The 21,135-nt window shown below is 45.9% G+C and overlaps 1 protein-coding gene across 2 annotated transcripts in view; it reads right to left on the minus strand.

Moving 5' to 3' along the window:
• Positions 1-14,068: 14,068 nt before the first annotated feature.
• Positions 14,069-21,135, minus strand: part of snapc4 (small nuclear RNA activating complex polypeptide 4) — a 40,975-nt gene continuing 33,908 nt past the window's right edge. For both annotated transcript variants that reach the window (XM_031891392.1, XM_031891393.1), the window contains exons 23-24: positions 16,204-16,321; positions 14,069-14,589 (exon numbers count right to left, since the gene is read on the minus strand). In XM_031891392.1, the coding sequence (XP_031747252.1) occupies positions 16,214-16,321 (108 nt within the window). In that variant the 3' untranslated portion in view covers positions 14,069-14,589; positions 16,204-16,213. The remainder of the gene's footprint in view (positions 14,590-16,203; positions 16,322-21,135) is intronic.

The following is a 21,135-nucleotide window of genomic DNA, read 5'->3' on the forward strand; positions in this document are numbered from 1 at the left end:
GATAGGTCAGTGTGGGTCTGTATGTGAGTGGATAGGTCAGTGTGGGTCTGTATGTGAGTGGATAGGTCAGTGTGGGTCTGTATGTGAGTGGATAGGTCAGTGTGGGTCTGTATGTGAGTGGATAGATAGGTCAGTGTGGGTCTGTATGTGAGTGGATAGATAGGTCAGTGTGGGTCTGTATGTGAGTGGATAGGTCAGTGTGGGTCTGTATGTGAGTGGATAGATAGGTCAGTGTGGGTCTGTATGTGAGTGGATAGATAGGTCAGTATGGGTCTGTATGTGAGTGGATAGATAGGTCAGTGTGGGTCTGTATGTGAGTGGATAGGTCAGTGTGGGTCTGTATGTGAGTGGATAGATAGGTCAGTATGGGTCTGTATGTGAGTGGATAGATAGGTCAGTATGGGTCTGTATGTGAGTGGATAGATAGGTCAGTGTGGGTCTGTATGTGAGTGGATAGGTCAGTGTGGGTCTGTATGTGAGTGGATAGGTCAGTGTGGGTCTGTATGTGAGTGGATAGATAGGTCAGTATGGGTCTGTATGTGAGTGGATAGGTCAGTGTGGGTCTGTATGTGAGTGGATAGGTCAGTATGGGTCTGTATGTGAGTGGATAGATAGGTCAGTGTGGGTCTGTATGTGAGTGGATAGGTCAGTGTGGGTCTGTATGTGAGTGGATAGGTCAGTATGGGTCTGTATGTGAGTGGATAGATAGGTCAGTGTGGGTCTGTATGTGAGTGGATAGGTCAGTGTGGGTCTGTATGTGAGTGGATAGATAGGTCAGTATGGGTCTGTATGTGAGTGGATAGATAGGTCAGTGTGGGTCTGTATGTGAGTGGATAGATAGGTCAGTGTGGGTCTGTATGTGAGTGGATAGATAGGTCAGTGTGGGTCTGTATGTGAGTGGATAGGTCAGTATGGGTCTGTATGTGAGTGGATAGGTCAGTGTGGGTCTGTATGTGAGTGGATAGATAGGTCAGTGTGGGTCTGTATGTGAGTGGATAGATAGGTCAGTGTGGGTCTGTATGTGAGTGGATAGATAGGTCAGTGTGGGTCTGTATGTGAGTGGATAGGTCAGTATGGGTCTGTATGTGGTGGTAGGTCAGTGTGGGTCTGTATGTGAGTGGATAGATAGGTCAGTGTGGGTCTGTATGTGAGTGGATAGGTCAGTATGGGTCTGTATGTGAGTGGATAGATAGGTCAGTATGGGTCTGTATGTGAGTGGATAGATAGGTCAGTATGGGTCTGTATGTGAGTGGATAGATAGGTCAGTGTGGGTCTGTATGTGAGTGGATAGATAGGTCAGTGTGGGTCTGTAATGTGAGTGGATAGATAGGTCAGTGTGGGTCTGTATGTGAGTGGATAGGTCAGTATGGGTCTGTATGTGAGTGGATAGATAGGTCAGTGTGGGTCTGTATGTGAGTGGATAGATAGGTCAGTGTGGGTCTGTATGTGAGTGGATAGGTCAGTGTGGGTCTGTATGTGAGTGGATAGATAGGTCAGTATGGGTCTGTATGTGAGTGGATAGATAGGTCAGTATGGGTCTGTATGTGAGTGGATAGGTCAGTGTGGGGTCTGTATGTGAGTGGATAGATAGGTCAGTATGGGTCTGTATTGAGTGGATAGATAGGTCAGTGTGGGTCTGTATGTGAGTGGATAGGTCAGTGTGGGTCTGTATGTGAGTGGATAGGTCAGTATGGGTCTGTATGTGAGTGGATAGGTCAGTATGGGTCTGTATGTGAGTTGGATAGATAGGTCAGTGTGGGTCTGTATGTGAGTGGATAGATAGGTCAGTATGGGTATGTATGTGAGTGGATAGGTCAGTATGGGTCTGTATGTGAGTGGATAGGTCAGCATGGGTCTGTATGTGAGTGGATAAATAGGTCAGTGTGGGTCTGTATGTGAGTGGATAGATAGGTCAGTATGGGTCTGTATGTGAGTGGATAGATAGGTCAGTGTGGGTCTGTATGTGAGTGGATAGGTCAGTGTGGGTCTGTATGTGAGTGGATAGATGTCAGTATGGTCTGTATGTGAGTGGATAGATAGGTCAGTATGGGTCTGTATGTGAGTGGATAGATAGGTCAGTGTGGGTCTGTATGTGAGTGGATAGGTCAGTGTGGGTCTGTATGTGAGTGGATAGGTCAGTGTGGGTCTGTATGTGAGTGGATAGGTCAGTGTGGGTCTGTATGTGAGTGGATAGATAGGTCAGTATGGGTCTGTATGTGAGTGGATAGATAGGGTCAGTGTGGGTCTGTATGTGAGTGGATAGGTCAGTGTGGGTCTGTATGTGAGTGGATAGGTCAGTGTGGGTCTGTATGTGAGTGGATAGGTCAGTGTGGGTCTGTATGTGAGTGGATAGGTCAGTATGGGTCTGTATGTGAGTGGATAGATAGGTCAGTATGGGTCTGTATGTGAGTGGATAGATAGGTCAGTATGGGTCTGTATGTGAGTGGATAGATAGGTCAGTATGGGTCTGTATGTGAGTGGATAGATAGGTCAGTGTGGGTCTGTATGTGAGTGGATAGATAGGTCAGTATGGGTCTGTATGTGAGTGGATAGATAGGTCAGTGTGGGTCTGTATGTGAGTGGATAGATAGGTCAGTATGGGGTCTGTATGTGAGTGGATAGGTCAGTGTGGGTCTGTATGTGAGTGGATAGATAGGTCAGTGTGGGTCTGTATGTGACTGGATAGATAGGTCAGTGTGGGTCTGTATGTGAGTGGGATAGATAGGTCAGTGTGGGTCTGTATGTGAGTGGATAGATAGGTCAGTATGGGTCCTGTATGTGAGTGGATAGATAGGTCAGTGTGGGGTCTGTATGTGAGTGGATAGATAGGTCAGTATGGGTCTGTATGTGAGTGGATAGGTCAGTGTGGGTCTGTATGTGAGTGGATAGATAGGTCAGTGTGGGTCTGTATGTGACTGGATAGATAGGTCAGTGTGGGTCTGTATGTGAGTGGATAGATAGGTCAGTGTGGGTCTGTATGTGAGTGGATAGATAGGTCAGTATGGGTCTGTATGTGAGTGGATAGATAGGTCAGTATGGGTCTGTATGTGAGTGGATAGGTCAGTGTGGGTCTGTATGTGAGTGGATAGGTCAGTGTGGGTCTGTATGTGAGTGGATAGATAGGTCAGTGTGGGTCTGTATGTGACTGGATAGATAGGTCAGTGTGGGTCTGTATGTGAGTGGATAGATAGGTCAGTATGGGGTCTGTATGTGAGTGGATAGGTCAGTATGGGTCTGTATGTGAGTGGATAGGTCAGTGTGGGTCTGTATGTGAGTGGATAGATAGGTCAGTGTGGGTCTGTATGTGAGTGGATAGGTCAGTATGGGTCTGTATGTGAGTGGATAAATAGGTCAGTGTGGGTCTGTATGTGAGTGGATAGATAGGTCAGTGTGGGTCTGTATGTGAGTGGATAGGTCAGTGTGGGTCTGTATGTGAGTGGATAGGTTAGTATGGGTCTGTATGTGAGTGGATAGGTCAGTATGGGTCTGTATGTGAGTGGATAGATAGGTCAGTGTGGGTCTGTATGTGAGTGGATAGGTCAGTGTGGGTCTGTATGTGAGTGGATAGGTCAGTGTGGGTCTGTATGTGAGTGGATAGATAGGTCAGTGTGGGTCTGTATGTGAGTGGATAAATAGGTCAGTGTGGGTCTGTATGTGAGTGGATAGATACGTCAGTATGGGTCTGTATGTGAGTGGATAGATAGGTCAGTATGGGTCTGTATGTGAGTGGATAGATAGGTCAGTGTGGGTCTGTATGTGAGTGGATAGGTCAGTGTGGGTCTGTATGTGAGTGGATAGGTCAGTGTGGGTCTGTATGTGAGTGGATAGATAGGTCAGTGTGGGTCTGTATGTGAGTGGATAGATAGGTCAGTGTGGGTCTGTATGTGAGTGGATAGATAGGTCAGTGTGGGTCTGTATGTGAGTGGATAGGTCAGTATGGGTCTGTATGTGAGTGGATAGGTCAGTGTGGGTCTGTATGTGAGTGGATAGATAGGTCAGTGTGGGTCTGTATGTGACTGGATAGATAGGTCAGTGTGGGTCTGTATGTGAGTGGATAGATAGGTCAGTGTGGGTCTGTATGTGAGTGGATAGATAGGTCAGTATGGGTCTGTATGTGAGTGGATAGGTCAGTGTGGGTCTGTATGTGAGTGGATAGGTCAGTGTGGGTCTGTATGTGAGTGGATAGATAGGTCAGTGTGGGTCTGTATGTGAGTGGATAGATAGGTCAGTGTGGGTCTGTATGTGAGTGGATAGATAGGTCAGTATGGGTCTGTATGTGAGTGGATAGATAGGTCAGTGTGGGTCTGTATGTGAGTGGATAGATAGGTCAGTATGGGTCTGTATGTGAGTGGATAGGTCAGTATGGGTCTGTATGTGAGTGGATAGGTCAGTGTGGGTCTGTATGTGAGTGGATAGATAGGTCAGTGTGGGTCTGTATGTGAGTGGATAGGTCAGTATGGGTCTGTATGTGAGTGGATAAATAGGTCAGTGTGGGTCTGTATGTGAGTGGATAGGTCAGTATGGGTCTGTATGTGAGTGGATAGGTCAGTATGGGTCTGTATGTGAGTGGATAGATAGGTCAGTGTGGGTCTGTATGTGAGTGGATAGGTCAGTGTGGGTCTGTATGTGAGTGGATAGGTCAGTATGGGTCTGTATGTGAGTGGATAGATAGGTCAGTGTGGGTCTGTATGTGAGTGGATAGGTCAGTGTGGGTCTGTATGTGAGTGGATAGATAGGTCAGTGTGGGTCTGTATGTGAGTGGATAGGTCAGTATGGGTCTGTATGTGAGTGATAGATAGGTCAGTATGGGTCTGTATGTGAGTGGATAGATAGGTCAGTATGGGTCTGTATGTGAGTGGATAGATAGGTCAGTATGGGTCTGTATGTGAGTGGATAGATAGGTCAGTGTGGGTCTGTATGTGAGTGGATAGATAGGTCAGTGTGGGTCTGTATGTGAGTGGATAGATAGGTCAGTATGGGTCTGTATGTGAGTGGATAGGTCAGTATGGGTCTGTATGTGAGTGGATAGATAGGTCAGTATGGGTCTGTATGTGAGTGGATAGATAGGTCAGTGTGGGTCTGTATGTGAGTGGATAGATAGGTCAGTATGGGTCTGTATGTGAGTGGATAGATAGGTCAGTGTGGGTCTGTATGTGAGTGGATAGGTCAGTGTGGGTCTGTATGTGAGTGGATAGGTCAGTGTGGGTCTGTATGTGAGTGGATAGATAGGTCAGTATGGGTCTGTATGTGAGTGGATAGATAGGTCAGTGTGGGTCTGTATGTGAGTGGATAGATAGGTCAGTGTGGGTCTGTATGTGAGTGGATAGATAGGTCAGTGTGGGTCTGTATGTGAGTGGATAGGTCAGTATGGGTCTGTATGTGAGTGGATAGGTCAGTGTGGGTCTGTATGTGAGTGGATAGATAGGTCAGTGTGGGTCTGTATGTGACTGGATAGATAGGTCAGTGTGGGTCTGTATGTGAGTGGATAAATAGGTCAGTGTGGGTCTGTATGTGAGTGGATAGATAGGTCAGTGTGGGTCTGTATGTGAGTGGATAGATAGGTCAGTGTGGGTCTGTATGTGAGTGGATAAATAGGTCAGTGTGGTCTGTATGTGAGTGGATAGATAGGTCAGTATGGGTCTGTATGTGAGTGGATAAATAGGTCAGTGTGGGTCTGTATGTGAGTGGATAAATAGGTCAGTGTGGGTCTGTATGTGAGTGGATAAATAGGTCAGTGTGGGTCTGTATGTGAGTGGATAAATAGGTCAGTGTGGGTCTGTATGTGAGTGGATAAATAGGTCAGTGTGGGTCTGTATGTGAGTGGATAAATAGGTCAGTGTGGGTCTGTATGTGAGTGGATAGATAGGTCAGTGTGGGTCTGTATGTGAGTGGATAAATAGGTCAGTGTGGGTCTGTATGTGAGTGGATAGATAGGTCAGTATGGGTCTGTATGTGAGTGGATAGATAGGTCAGTGGTGGGTCTGTATGTGAGTGGATAGGTCAGTGTGGGTCTGTATGTGAGTGGATAGATAGGTCAGTATGGTCTGTATGTGATGGATAGATAGGTCAGTGTGGGTCTGTATGTGAGTGGATAGGTCAGTGTGGGTCTGTATGTGAGTGGATAGGTCAGTGTGGGTCTGTATGTGAGTGGATAGATAGGTCAGTGTGGGTCTGTATGTGAGTGGATAGATAGGTCAGTGTGGGTCTGTATGTGAGTGGATAGGTCAGTATGGGTCTGTATGTGAGTGGATAGGTCAGTGTGGGTCTGTATGTGAGTGGATAGATAGGTCAGTGTGGGGTCTGTATGTGACTGGATAGATAGGTCAGTGTGGGTCTGTATGTGAGTGGATAGATAGGTCAGTGTGGGTCTGTATGTGAGTGGATAGATAGGTCAGTGTGGGTCTGTATGTGAGTGGATAGGTCAGTGTGGGTCTGTATGTGAGTGGATAGATAGGTCAGTGTGGGTCTGTATGTGACTGGATAGATAGGTCAGTGTGGGTCTGTATGTGAGTGGATAGATAGGTCAGTGTGGGTCTGTATGTGACTGGATAGATAGGTCAGTGTGGGTCTGTATGTGAGTGGATAGATAGGTCAGTATGGGTCTGTATGTGAGTGGATAGATAGGTCAGTATGGGTCTGTATGTGAGTGGATAGATAGGTCAGTGTGGGTCTGTATGTGAGTGGATAGATAGGTCAGTATGGGTCTGTATGTGAGTGGATAGATAGGTCAGTATGGGTCTGTATGTGAGTGGATAGATAGGTCAGTGTGGGTCTGTATGTGAGTGGATAGATAGGTCAGTGTGGGTCTGTATGTGAGTGGATAGGTCAGTGTGGGTCTGTATGTGAGTGGATAGATAGGTCAGTGTGGGTCTGTATGTGACTGGATAGATAGGTCAGTGTGGGTCTGTATGTGAGTGGATAGATAGGTCAGTGTGGGTCTGTATGTGACTGGATAGATAGGTCAGTGTGGGTCTGTATGTGAGTGGATAGATAGGTCAGTATGGGTCTGTATGTGAGTGGATAGATAGGTCAGTATGGGTCTGTATGTGAGTGGATAGATAGGTCAGTATGGGTCTGTATGTGAGTGGATAGATAGGTCAGTGTGGGTCTGTATGTGAGTGGATAGATAGGTCAGTATGGGTCTGTATGTGAGTGGATAGATAGGTCAGTGTGGGTCTGTATGGGAGTGGATAGATAGGTCAGTGTGGGTCTGTATGTGAGTGGATAGATAGGTCAGTGTGGGTCTGTATGGGAGTGGATAGATAGGTCAGTGTGGGTCTGTATGTGAGTGGATAGATAGGTCAGTGTGGGTCTGTATGGGAGTGGATAGATAGGTCAGTGTGGGTCTGTATGTGAGTGGATAGATAGGTCAGTGTGGGTCTGTATGGGAGTGGATAGATAGGTCAGTGTGGGTCTGTATGGGAGTGGATAGATAGGTCAGTGTGGGTCTGTATGTGAGTGGATAGATAGGTCAGTGTGGGTCTGTATGGGAGTGGATAGATAGGTCAGTGTGGGTCTGTATGTGAGTGGATAGATAGGTCAGTGTGGGTCTGTATGGGAGTGGATAGATAGGTCAGTGTGGGTCTGTATGTGAGTGGATAGATAGGTCAGTGTGGGTCTGTATGGGAGTGGATAGATAGGTCAGTGTGGGTCTGTATGTGAGTGGATAGATAGGTCAGTGTGGGTCTGTATGTGAGTGGATAGATAGGTCAGTATGGGTCTGTATGTGAGTGGATAGATAGGTCAGTATGGGTCTGTATGTGAGTGGATAGGTCAGTATGGGTCTGTATGTGAGTGGATAGGTCAGTGTGGGTCTGTATGTGAGTGGATAGATAGGTCAGTGTGGGTCTGTATGTGAGTGGATAGGTCAGTGTGGGTCTGTATGTGAGTGGATAGGTCAGTATGGGTCTGTATGTGAGTGGATAGGTCAGTGTGGGTCTGTATGTGAGTGGATAGATAGGTCAGTATGGGTCTGTATGTGAGTGGATAGATAGGTCAGTGTGGGTCTGTATGTGAGTGGATAGATAGGTCAGTATGGGTCTGTATGTGAGTGTATATAGGTCAGTATGGGTCTGTATGTGAGTGGATAGATAGGTCAGTGTGGGTCTGTATGGGAGTGGATAGATAGGTCAGTGTGGGTCTGTATGTGAGTGGATAGATAGGTCAGTGTGGGTCTGTATGTGAGTGGATAGGTCAGTGTGGGTCTGTATGTGAGTGGATAGGTCAGTGTGGGTCTGTATGTGAGTGGATAGATAGGTCAGTGTGGGTCTGTATGTGAGTGGATAGGTCAGTATGGGTCTGTATGTGAGTGGATAGGTCAGTATGGGTCTGTATGTGAGTGGATAGATAGGTCAGTGTGGGTCTGTATGTGAGTGGATAGGTCAGTGTGGGTCTGTATGTGAGTGTATATAGGTCAGTATGGGTCTGTATGTGAGTGGATAGATAGGTCAGTGTGGTCTGTATGTGAGTGGATAGGTCAGTATGGGTCTGTATGTGAGTGGATAGGTCAGTGTGGGTCTGTATGTGAGTGGATAGATAGGTCAGTATGGGTCTGTATGTGAGTGGATAGGTCAGTGTGGGTCTGTATGTGAGTGGATAGATAGGTCAGTGTGGGTCTGTATGTGAGTGGATAGGTCAGTGTGGGTCTGTATGTGAGTGGATAGATAGGTCAGTGTGGGTCTGTATGTGAGTGGATAGATAGGTCAGTATGGGTCTGTATGTGAGTGGATAGATAGGTCAGTGTGGGTCTGTATGTGAGTGGATAGGTCAGTATGGGTCTGTATGTGAGTGGATAGGTCAGTGTGGGTCTGTATGTGAGTGGATAGATAGGTCAGTATGGGTCTGTATGTGAGTGGATAGGTCAGTGTGGGTCTGTATGTGAGTGGATAGATAGGTCAGTGTGGGTCTGTATGTGAGTGGATAGGTCAGTGTGGGTCTGTATGTGAGTGGATAGATAGGTCAGTGTGGGTCTGTATGTGAGTGGATAGATAGGTCAGTATGGGTCTGTATGTGAGTGGATAGATAGGTCAGTGTGGGTCTGTATGTGAGTGGATAGGTCAGTGTGGGTCTGTATGTGAGTGGATAGGTCAGTGTGGGTCTGTATGTGACTGGATAGATAGGCCAAGATCTGTGCCCCTGAAGTTGCCCCCCAGCCCAGAGCCCACTGAGCATGAGCAGTGCCACTGACACACAAAAGATGGCCTGATAAGCCTTTACAGCTTGGTGGGTTTAAGGCTTAGTTCTCCTTTAACTACAATCCCCGGCACCCCCCCTAAACACAATTGTAGCTTCCCAGTAGAGGGAAAGTTGTACTTGATATAGATAATTAGAATCAAAACAGTAGCCTCAGGCTGTGATATTTTAGTAAAGGTTAGTGTGTGGGTGGGCGGGAGGGGGGTGTAGTTGCTGAACTAAAGGTGAGTGCTCGGCATGCAGGAAGCTGTCACTGAGAATTAAACTAGTGAGAATTTTGCATCTGCAGACATTAGTTATTTGTACCTCGTGATCCTGCCGTGCAGAAGACAAGGAAATGCCTGGGGCCCTCCAGCTATGGGTGCAATTTTCCCTATTCCCCCGTCTGTGGGTGCTGGAAGGGGTCTTTCCGACGTCCCGCCGCAGCAACGTCCAATCAAGCATCAGGGAGCATCACAAGTCATTAAATACAAATTAAATACACTGAAATAACCTTTCAGGGGCGGGCATTACAATACCAAAGCTCTGATTGGCTGTCGGGTATCCTCAAGGGGATTACAAGGGTCCATTATTACTGATGGCATCCATGGCACATAATCTAATGATCAATAATGTCTAATCTCTCAACAGGAATTAGTTCCACTTGACTGGGCAAAGGTACCGTTAAAGGGTAAATTCACCTTTATATAGAACTGACTGCTGCTACATTGTTTCAAGAGTCAGAACCAGAGAAGAAAAAGGGACAGACGGTGCTTTCAGTACTAATTACATTTGAATGAGCAATGAATGGCTATTGGGATGTTGCTCGGAATGAGATTTTCTTTCATATTTGGCTGAAGTCCCCCTTTAAGATACCCAATCAGAGCCATCGCTTTATGCCGCCGTATGTTATTGGGCATTTCTAGAAACAGAAAAGTCAGTGACGCGGATAAAAATACCGAGAAGAGGAAACAGGATCTTGCAATGGACGAACCTCATTTTTTTTTCCGTAACCGCAAACAGAATTGCCCAATCAAGTCCTGGAATTAAAAAGAAAAGTTTGATTTATTTATTGAAAGCTGGTGTTTTGGGTTAATTTGGCCTTTAATTTTCCGTATGAAAATTAGGATACGGAAGTGATTGTAACTTTCCTTCTCCTTTTATTATTATTAATATACAAGCTCACCTGTATACAAAGTCAACTTACCGACCTTCTTTGTGTGGAGTCTCTGCATATTTAGGAGGGACCTAAAGAAAATAGAGAGATTATTGAGCTATTCCTGTAGGATATAAGTAGGGGGGCAAACAGAGTTATGTACTTGAAAAGACATTAGACTCAGTCTCACTTACCTGAATGCTGATTTCGCTAGGGTGCAGCCCCTGCCGAGCCATTCAACCAATAGGAATAGACTGGTTATCAGTAATAATGGGTAATGTCTGTGGCACCTTACGCTGGCATTCCCAGTACCCAGAGGCACAAACAGCCCCCCCAGCCCAATAAATAGTGACTGTCTGTGGCACCTTACAGCCCCCCTGGCATTCCCAGTACCCAGAGGCACAAACAGCCCCCCCCAGCCCAATAAATAGTGACTGTCTGTGGCACCTTACAGCCCCCCTGGCATTCCCAGTACCCAGAGGCACAAACAGCCCTCCCCAGCCCAATAAATAGTGACTGTCTGTGGCACCTTACAGCCCCCCCGGCATTCCCAGTACCCAGAGGCACAAACAGCCCCCCCAGCCCAATAAATAGTGACTGTCTGTGGCACCTTACAGCCCCCCTGGCATTCCCAGTACCCAGAGGCACAAACAGCCCCCCCAGCCCAATAAATAGTGACTGTCTGTGGCACCTTACAGCCCCCCTGGCATTCCCAGTACCCAGAGGCACAAACAGCCCCCCCAGCCCAATAAATAGTGACTGTCTGTGGCACCTTACAGCCCCCCTGGCATTCCCAGTACCCAGAGGCACAAACAGCCCCCCCCCAGCCCAATAAATAGTGACTGTCTGTGGCACCTTACAGCCCCCCTGGCATTCCCAGTACCCAGAGGCACAAACAGCCCCCCCAGCCCAATAAATAGTGACTGTCTGTGGCACCTTACAGCCCCCCTGGCATTCCCAGTACCCAGAGGCACAAACAGCCCCCCCCCAGCCCAATAAATAGTGACTGTCTGTGGCACCTTACAGCCCCCCTGGCATTCCCAGTACCCAGAGGCACAAACAGCCCCCCCAGCCCAATAAATAGTGACTGTCTGTGGCACCTTACAGCCCCCCTGGCATTCCCAGTACCCAGAGGCACAAACAGCCCCCCCAGCCCCAATAAATAGTGACTGTCTGTGGCACCTTACTGCCCCCCTGGCATTCCCAGTACCCAGAGGCACAAACAGCCCCCCCCCCCAGCCCAATAAATAGTGACTGTCTGTGGCACCTTACAGCCCCCCTGGCATTCCCAGTACCCAGAGGCACAAACAGCCCCCCCCCCAGCCCAATAAATAGTGACTGTCTGTGGCACCTTACAGCCCCCCTGGCATTCCCAGTACCCAGAGGCACAAACAGCCCCCCCCCAGCCCAATAAATAGTGACTGTCTGTGGTACCTTACAGCCCCCCTGGCATTCCCAGTACCCAGAGGCACAAACAGCCCCCCCCCAGCCCAATAAATAGTGACTGTCTGTGGTACCTTACAGCCCCCCTGGCATTCCCAGTACCCACAGATTGCCAGTTAATGTTTGACAGAACTAAATAATGCATTTTCTTTATAATGCTCCATCATCAACACCTTCATTTTGTACCAGACCAGCGAGTTACACATCACTTTACAATATTATTCCAGACTTTCAATTCATGGACAAGGTAAGTGCAGCCGCCCTGAGGTACTTGCCATCTTGCTTTCCCAGGGATCCCTTGGGCTGTTCAGCCCCATTACATGTCAGATCAGGCTAACCAGTTTTGCTCATTGTGGCCATTTGTGGAGTGGTAGATTAACTTCCTTGAAGGCCCTGGGTGTAGCCCTTCCCCGTCTCTGCCCCACCCCCTTTCCAGGCCAATGGCAACCCTGAAACCATAGACCCTGGGTGATTGTCCATGTTGCCTTTATAGTAATCTACCATTGTATGTGGGCATTTATGGCAAATTTGGGAGTGAGGGGGGAAAAAAGCTGCAACTGTGCATTCGGCCTAAACCAATGGAACAATAGAAAGTTGAACATACTCGTCTCAGAGACAGGTCAACCAAACTCACACAGTATCCATCATGCCCACGGCATAAAGGCGGCCATACATGGTAAGATTTGCTAGTTTGGCGAGGTTGCCTAATGAGCAAATCTACTCCTGATATACAGTATATTGGCTCTAGAACAGTGGTTCCCAACCTCCCTAATGCCGCGACCCTTTAAAACAGTTCCTCATGTTGTGGTGACCCCCAACCATAAAATGTGTTTTCCGATGGCCTGTGAAAGGGTCGTTCGACCCCCAAAAGGTTGAGAACCGCTGCCCTAGGGCCAGATGATCCAATTACTGCCAGCATAGGCGCCGGCAGTAATTGCCTGCTTTTTATATGTGCCCCTGACAAAGACCCCCCTCCCTTTTGAAAAGGGGTTGAAACGCATTGGGTTTTTTGATGTAGTTTGTAATTTTTATATCATTTGGATGTGCCCTGCTCCTCTCTTATGTTTTGGATTTTTTGGGGGGACCTCACAGGGGACCCCTGCAGTGAGCACCCACCATACTGAATTGATTTTGCAGTTGTGCAGCACTACACTACCTGGCTCTAGAGCAGAGTTCCCAGCCTTCCTAATGCCGCGACCCTGTAATACAGTTCCTCATGTTGTGGTGACCCCCAACCATAAAATATGTGTTTTCCGATGGTCTTAGGCAACCCCTGTGAAAGGGTCGTTCGATCGCCCAAAAGGTTGAGAACCGCTGCTCTAGGGCCAGATGATCCAATTACTTCCGGCATAGGCACCGTCGGACCAAGGACCGCATTAATGAGCTGATGTGGTCCCCGATCTGACTAAATAATCATACCTGTCCGATCGAGATCTGGGCAATTTTAGGCCAGATATGGGTTGGGAAGGCCCGTCAGGGTGCCCATACACAGGCTGATGTGGTCCCCGATCTGACTAAATAATCATACCTGTCCGATCGAGATCTGGGCAATTTTAGGCCAGATATGGGTTGGGAAGGCCCGTCAGGGTGCCCATACACAGGCTGATGTGGTCCCCGATCTGACTAAATAATTATATTTGTCCGATCGAGATCTGGGCAATTTTAGGCCAGATATGGGTCGTGTAGGCCCGTCAGGGTTCCCATACACAGGCTGATGTGGTCCCTGATCTGACTAAATAATCATACCTGTCCGATCGAGATCTGGGCAATTTTAGGCCAGATATGGGTCGGGAAGGCCCATCAGGGTGCCCATACACCAGGGGTGGCCGGACTCAGTCCGGTCACGATTGGCTGGACCGAATCGGAATGTGGAAGTGCGACATGAATGCGTACATACGCGATGCAGCATACGTACGCATTCACGCAGCACTTCCGCATCCCCGGCTTGATTGCGGCCCACCAGAAATCCATGGGGTATCCACTGGTGGAGCGCGATCTATGTATTGGCCACCCCTGCCATACACGGTCTGAAGGACCTGAATCAGCAGCTGAAATCTGCCCGTGTATGACCTTAAACAGACATATGAAGGTCCAACCTTTTCCATTGTCAGAGCCAAAGCAATCAGAGCAGCTGCAGCTTCCCTCATTTCCTCATGGGCCAGTACACACCCTGGGAGATACGACGTCTGCAATTCGAATTTCAGACCCTGCCGGGTCACCGAACAGACCGGGGATATCAGCCGGAACGGTAAAAACCATGACTTCTGTTTAGGGGAAAGAGATCAGACCATAGAAGGATTAACGGAGAAAATACATTAGCTCTTTTTAATCAGTCGGTTCAAGTTCCACCCCGAGCGACACAAAAGGAAGCTGAACAGAGAGCAGAACTTATCTTTACAAGAACATATAAAATAGCAGTAAATAAATATCCATGCTTTTGTGCTTGAAAGAACGAACACGCGAGGCCGACTTCCCTTATCACATGACAAACACGCCGCGCAGGGATTGGCCCTATATACACACAGTGTAAGCGGCTGGTTTTATAATCACGTTCCTCTTGGAACGAAGTGGGAAATGTTTTTGGTTTTGTTTTTTTTATGGCAAATCGTTTTACGTTTCCAGTCTGCCGTGAAAAAAAAAACATCATTGACAAGTGACTAGTGCTTCCGGCATCCATTATAGGACTTCTGTACGTCACTCTTGCAGCACATAAAGGGTTAACAGGTTTCCTTTCGAGCCGTCCAACCGCTGGAGGGGGGGGTGGCTGACGCTGCAGGTCCTATAAGATCCCCTTTGATGAGTGCACGTCGTTGTGGTATCTGGAGGAAAAGGAAGAAAATACAGGAGATGTTATTGTGGCCTGGAAACAATCACAGAAAATGACATATTAATAAACAGGTTTATAGCCCCGATATCTACCCCATCCCGGGGTTAAAAGCCTTTATGGTGTTTGGGATATACCAGCAGTTCATTGAAAAGATGATTACAATATGGCTGATCTAAAGCGACCTCTGTGAAGTGAAAATGTTCAGTCTGGACGGGATTCACCACGTGGGTAGCCATCGTAAAGGAGAAGTAAAGCATAAAAAAGAATCCGGCTAGAAAGGAAATGTTCCATATTGAGATCAATGGCATCTCCAGATTTTATTAGGCCATGTTTGGTGTGTGTCAGTGGCACTGCACGTGCTCAGTGTGCTCTGGGCTGCTGCTGATGGGAAGTTAAGCTTAAATTGCCCATACACTAGCAGATCAGCTCCCTTGGCGATGTCGCCAAGCGAGCGGATCTTCTCCCGATATCCCCCACCTACGGGTGGGCGATATCGGGAGAATCCAGGGTAATTATAATGACGGGTATAGGTAAAGTCTGTCCGGGGACCGAATCAACTAGATTTTCTAACCTGCCCGATCGAGATCTGGACGATTTGAGGCCAGATATCGGTCGGCAGGCCCGTCGGTAGTGCCCATACTCGGGCCGATTAGCTGCTGAATCTGTCTAAGGGACCCATATCGGCAGCTACTATCGGCCCATGTATGGGGACCTTTAGGAGGGTGGGAAACCAGGCCAAGCTAATAGGCCAATGTCACTGGGTAAATACAAACACCTACCACATAGGAATGATGCCATTTCATATAAAAGACATGTGCCCTTCTTTAACTGTGTAGCTGACAAGTGTAAGGGTTAAAAAAACTATTGCTCTGTGAACGTCTATTTTTATTTCTTATCGTTACTTTTTATTTCTTATCTTTCTGTTTATATTCCAGTCGCGCGTTCAAACTACTGCCTGGTTGCTAAGGTAAACAAGACCTTAGCGACCAGATAGCTGCTGAAATTTCAAACTGGAGGAGCTGCTGAACAAAACACTATTAAACGGAAAAATCATAATTAATAAAAAACAAAAAAACAAGTGCAAATTGTCTCAGAAGATCATTGTTTACATCATACTAAGAGTTAATTTAAAGGGATACTGACATGGGAAATGTTTTTTAAAACCCATCAGTTAATAGAGCTTCTCCAGCAGAATCCTGCATTGTAATCTGATTTCCCAGGGTGCCACAGCCATGTGACCTGTGCTCTGATAACTTTCAGGCACAGCTTACTGTTGCGCTGCAAGTTGGAGTGATATCCCCCCCCCCGTCACCCCCAGCAGCCAATCAGCAGAACAATGGGAAGGGAGCAGGATAGCAGCTCCCAGTAGGTATCAGAATAGCACTCAATAGTAAGAAATCCAAGTCCGGCTTGGGACTCCTCCAGTTACATGGGAGTAGGAGAAACAAGTCTAAAGGCGTGCCGTGTTAGGTCCCTAGACGAATGCCCTGCTGTGACACTTACAGCGGAGCGCCTTCCATGCTTGCTACAGAGAGCCCAGCTCCTCAGTGAAGGAGTAAGCCTCTCTACCTCTAAAAAGTCAGTGCATTCAAAGGCAGTAACTTACCTGCAGAGTTTTACGTGCAGTAATAAGTTCGCTTCCTTGCCCTCCTCCTTGTAGTCATGTGAGAGGTTACTGTATAGTCAGATGCCTCCTGGCTGTCGGGATTCTCGGGGGAGCCTTCCTACAATATAAAGAAAAACAAAACAGACGTATTGTAAACAACCATAATTGTGCTTAAAAAACTGCATCACTTTGCCACTGAACTGTATAAGCAACACCCATCAAACCATATGGCCAAGGAAACCCGAGGTATTTGTTTTTAAAGGGGAACTCCGGCTTTAACTCTTTTACTGCCAAGCACGTATGGCATACGTGCTGGCAGTAAAAGGGCTTAAACGCCAACGACGTGTCTCATACGTCGTTGGCGTTTAAGCGCTGCCCTCTGCAGCGGCGGCATGTGCCGCCGCTGCAGAGGGCTTCTAACAATGACAGCCCCCCTGGGCAATGTGCCAGGGGGGCTGTCATCAGGGTCCTGCGAGCCGATCGCTCGCAGGACCCTCCAGGAAGCAGCAGATGCGATCGCATCGCATCTGCTGCTTCCTGCTTCCTCCCTCTCCCCCAGCGCTGGCCCAAATGAGGAAGGAGGCGATCGGTCTTCAGGAACAGGTAAGGACTTTTTTTTTTATTGCATTTACACACTTTTACACACTTATACACACATTTACATACATTTATACACACTTACATACATTTACACACACTTACAGCACACATTTTAGCATTTTTTTATTTTATTTTTTTATTTTTTTTTTCATTTTTCACACTTTTATACACTTATTTACACTCATATACACACTTACACACTATCACACAACTTTTACACATGTACACACATGTATACACAAACACTTTGGTTTTTTTTTGTTTTGCTTTTTTTTTTTTTTTTTTTTCATTTTACCACTTTGTTTTTATTTTCTTTTACCTAAAAACTGTTTATTTTGACAGCGTAACTATTGGATCAGATATTCTGGCCACTAATTACACTGTCATGTAACTTATTTTGTTGTTTCACTGATTTGCACAATTTTTGTGGTTTTATCACATTTTATCCCTATATAAGTGTTCCTGATCTGTTTTTAGCGTAGCTTTGCCAGGTGTAACTTTGGTGTACAAAAATAACTTTACCTATTTTGAATTCATCAGAATGTGTACTTTCCAAAAATATATGGTTTTCTGGGGGTCTCTGTATAGTTAGGGGGGGGTTACTGCACATAATACGCTGACAGGGGGCTCTGTGTGCAAAAGCTGAGCTGGCAGGCGAGAAATCCTTATGCGCTATTTTCATTTTGGGTTCAGTACATACCGCAGACTTTGGTATATCTATGCATATTGGGCATCAAACTGTTCAGTAGGCCTCTGGTGTTCCTATTTGGGGTGACTTGCCTTTGTACACAAGAAATTGTGTGAGATAAATGCGGCAAATTGCAACATTTTTAGGCGATTTTCTGAAATGTCATAAAAACCGATAACTTTAGGAAAGCTTTGCGGCTTGGTACTTTGGTGTAGAAAGGACTCTTTACCCTTGTTGGATTTGTCAGAATGTGTACTTTCCAAAAATATATGGTTTTGTGGTGGTCTCTGTATAGTTAGGGGAAGTTTTGGCACATAATACACTGACAGGGGGCTCTGTGTGCAAAAGCTGAGCTGGCAGGCGAGAAATCCTTATGCGCTATTTTCATTTAGGGTTCAGTACATACTGCAGACTTTGGTATATCTATGCATATTGGGCATCAAACTGTTCAGTAGACCTCTGGTGTTCCTATTTGGGGTGACTTGCCTTTGTACGCAAGAAATTGTGTGAGATAAATGCGGCAAATTGCAACATTTTTAGGCGATTTTCTGAAATGTCATAAAAACCGATAACTTTAGGAAAGCTTTGCGGCTTGGTACTTTGGTGTAGAAAGGACTCTTTACCCTTGTTGGATTTGTCAGAATGTGTACTTTCCAAAAATATATGGTTTTGTGGGGGTCACTGTATGGTTAGGGGAAGTTTTGGCACATAATACACTGACAGGGGGCTCTGTGTGCAAAAGCTGAGCTGGCAGGCGAGAAATCCTTATGCGCTATTTTCATTTTGGGTTCAGTACATACCGCAGACTTTGGTATATCTATGCATATTGGGCATCAAACTGTTCAGTAGGCCTCTGGTGTTCCTTTTTGGGGTGATTTGTCTTTATCTGATCTTTATCAAGAAATTGTGAGAGATAAATGCGGCAAATTGCAACATTTTTATGCGATTTTCGAAAATGTCATATAAATCTGCAAACTTAGGAAAGCTTTACAGCTTGGTACTTTGTAGCAATAAGAAATATTTACCCATTATAGATTCGGGGGGATGTGTATTTTCCAAAAATATATGGCTTTCTGGGGTGAATGTACTTTTTTTGTAGCATTATCCCACATAAAGGATGTAAATGTGTTGATTTTGCAGAAGCTGAAATGACAGTATATATGGGGGTATGTTCACATTGGGGCCCCTACATGCCACATACTTGGGTAAACCTATACATATTGGGCATCAAACTGTTCAGTGGACCCCTGGCGTTCAAATTCAGGGTGTTTTATCTTGGTACCTAATGCTATGTGGGAGATAAGATGCTTCAAAATGGAAGCTTTGAGGGGATTTTTGGAAATGTCATCAAAATTGCTAACTTTAGAAAAGCTGTGCAGCTTGGTACTTTGGAGTAGAAAGACATGGGTACCCATTTTAGATTCGGGGGAATGTGTACTTTCCAAAAATATATGGCTTTCTGGGGTGAGCGTACTTTTTTGTAGCTTTATCTCACATATAATGATGTAAATGTGTTGATTTTGCAGGAGCTGAAATGACAGAAATGACAGTATATATGGGGGTATGTTCACATTGGGGCCCCTACATGCCACATACTTAGGTAAACCTATACATATTGGGCATCAAACTGTTCAGTGGACCCCTGGCGTTCAAATTCAGGGTGTTTTATCTTGGTACCTAATGCTATGTGGGAGATAAGATGCTTCAAAATGGAAGCTTTGAGGGGATTTTTGGAAATGTCATCAAAATTGCTAACTTTAGAAAAGCTGTGCGGCTTGGTACTTTGGAGTAGAAAGACATGGGTACCCATTTTAGATTCGGGGGAATGTGTACTTTCCAAAAATATATGGCTTTCTGGGGTGAGCGTACTTTTTTGTAGCTTTATCTCACATATAATGATGTAAATGTGTTGATTTTGCAGAAGCTGAAATGACAGAAATGACAGTATATATGGGGGTATGTTCACATTGGGGCCCCTACATGCCACATACTTGGGTAAACCTATACATATTGGGCATCAAACTGTTCAGTGGACCCCTGGTGTTCAAATTTAGGGTGTTTTATCTTGGTACCTAATGCTATGTGGGAGATAAGATGCTGCAAAGTGGAAGCTTTGAGGGGATTTTTGGAAATGTCATCAAAATTGCTAACTTTAGAAAAGCTGTGCGGCTTGGTACTTTGGAGTAGAAAGACATGGGTACCCATTTTAGATTCGGGGGAATGTGTACTTTCCAAAAATATATGACTTTCTGGGGTGAGCATACTTTTTACTAGCTTTATCCCACATATAATGATGTAAATGTGTTGATTTTGCAGAAGCTGAAATGACAGTATATATGGGGGTATGTTCACATTGGGGCCCCTACATGCCACATACTTAGGTAAACCTATACATATTGGGCATCAAACTGTTCAGTGGACCCCTGGCGTTCAAATTCAGGGTGTTTTATCTTGGTACCTAATGCTATGTGGGAGATAAGATGCTTCAAAATGGAAGCTTTGAGGGGATTTTTGGAAATGTCATCAAAATTGCTAACTTTAGAAAAGCTGTGCAGCTTGGTACTTTGGAGTAGAAAGACATGGGTACCCATTTTAGATTCGGGGGAATGTGTACTTTCCAAAAATATATGGCTTTCTGGGGTGAGCGTACTTTTTTGTAGCTTTATCTCACATATAATGATGTAAATGTGTTGATTTTGCAGGAGCTGAAATGACAGAAATGACAGTATATATGGGGGTATGTTCACATTGGGGCCCCTACATGCCACATACTTGGGTAAACCTATACATATAGGGCATCAAACTGTTCAGTGGACCCCTGGTGTTCAAATTCAGGGTGTTTTATCTTGGTACCTAATGCTATGTGGGAGATAAGATGCTGCAAAGTGGAAGCTTTGAGGGGATTTTTGGAAATGTCATCAAAATTGCTAACTTTAGAAAAGCTGTGCGGCTTGGTACTTTGGAGTAGAAAGACATGGGTACCCATTTTAGATTCGGGGGAATGTGTACTTTCCAAAAATATATGACTTTCTGGGGTGAGCGTACTTTTTTGTAGCTTTATCTCACATATAATGATGTAAATGTGTTGATTTTGCAGGAGCTGAAATGACAGAAATGACAGTATATATGGGGGTATGTTCACATTCGGGCCCCTACATGCCACATACTTGGGTAAACCTATACATATTGGGCATCAAACTGTTCAGTGGACCCCTGGCGTTCAAATTCAGGGTGTTTTATCTTGGTACCTAATGCTATGTGGGAGATAAGATGCTTCAAAGTGGAAGCTTTGAGGGGATTTTTGGAAATGTCATCAAAATTGCTAACTTTAGAAAAGCTGTGCGGCTTGGTACTTTGGAGTAGAAAGACATAGGTACCCATTTTAGATTCGGGGGAATGTGTACTTTCCAAAAATATATGACTTTCTGGGGTGAGCATACTTTTTACTAGCTTTATCCCACATATAATGATGTAAATGTGTTGATTTTGCAGAAGCTGAAATGACAGAAATGACAGTATATATGGGGGTATGTTCACATTGGGGCCCCTACATGCCACATACTTGGGTAAACCTATACATATTGGGCATCAAACTGTTCAGTGGACCCCTGGTGTTCAAATTCAGGGTGTTTTATCTTGGTACC

The sequence above is a fragment of the Xenopus tropicalis genome, chromosome 8, assembly GCF_000004195.4.
Source record: "Xenopus tropicalis strain Nigerian chromosome 8, UCB_Xtro_10.0, whole genome shotgun sequence".
In the NCBI taxonomy this organism is placed as follows: domain Eukaryota; kingdom Metazoa; phylum Chordata; class Amphibia; order Anura; family Pipidae; genus Xenopus; species Xenopus tropicalis.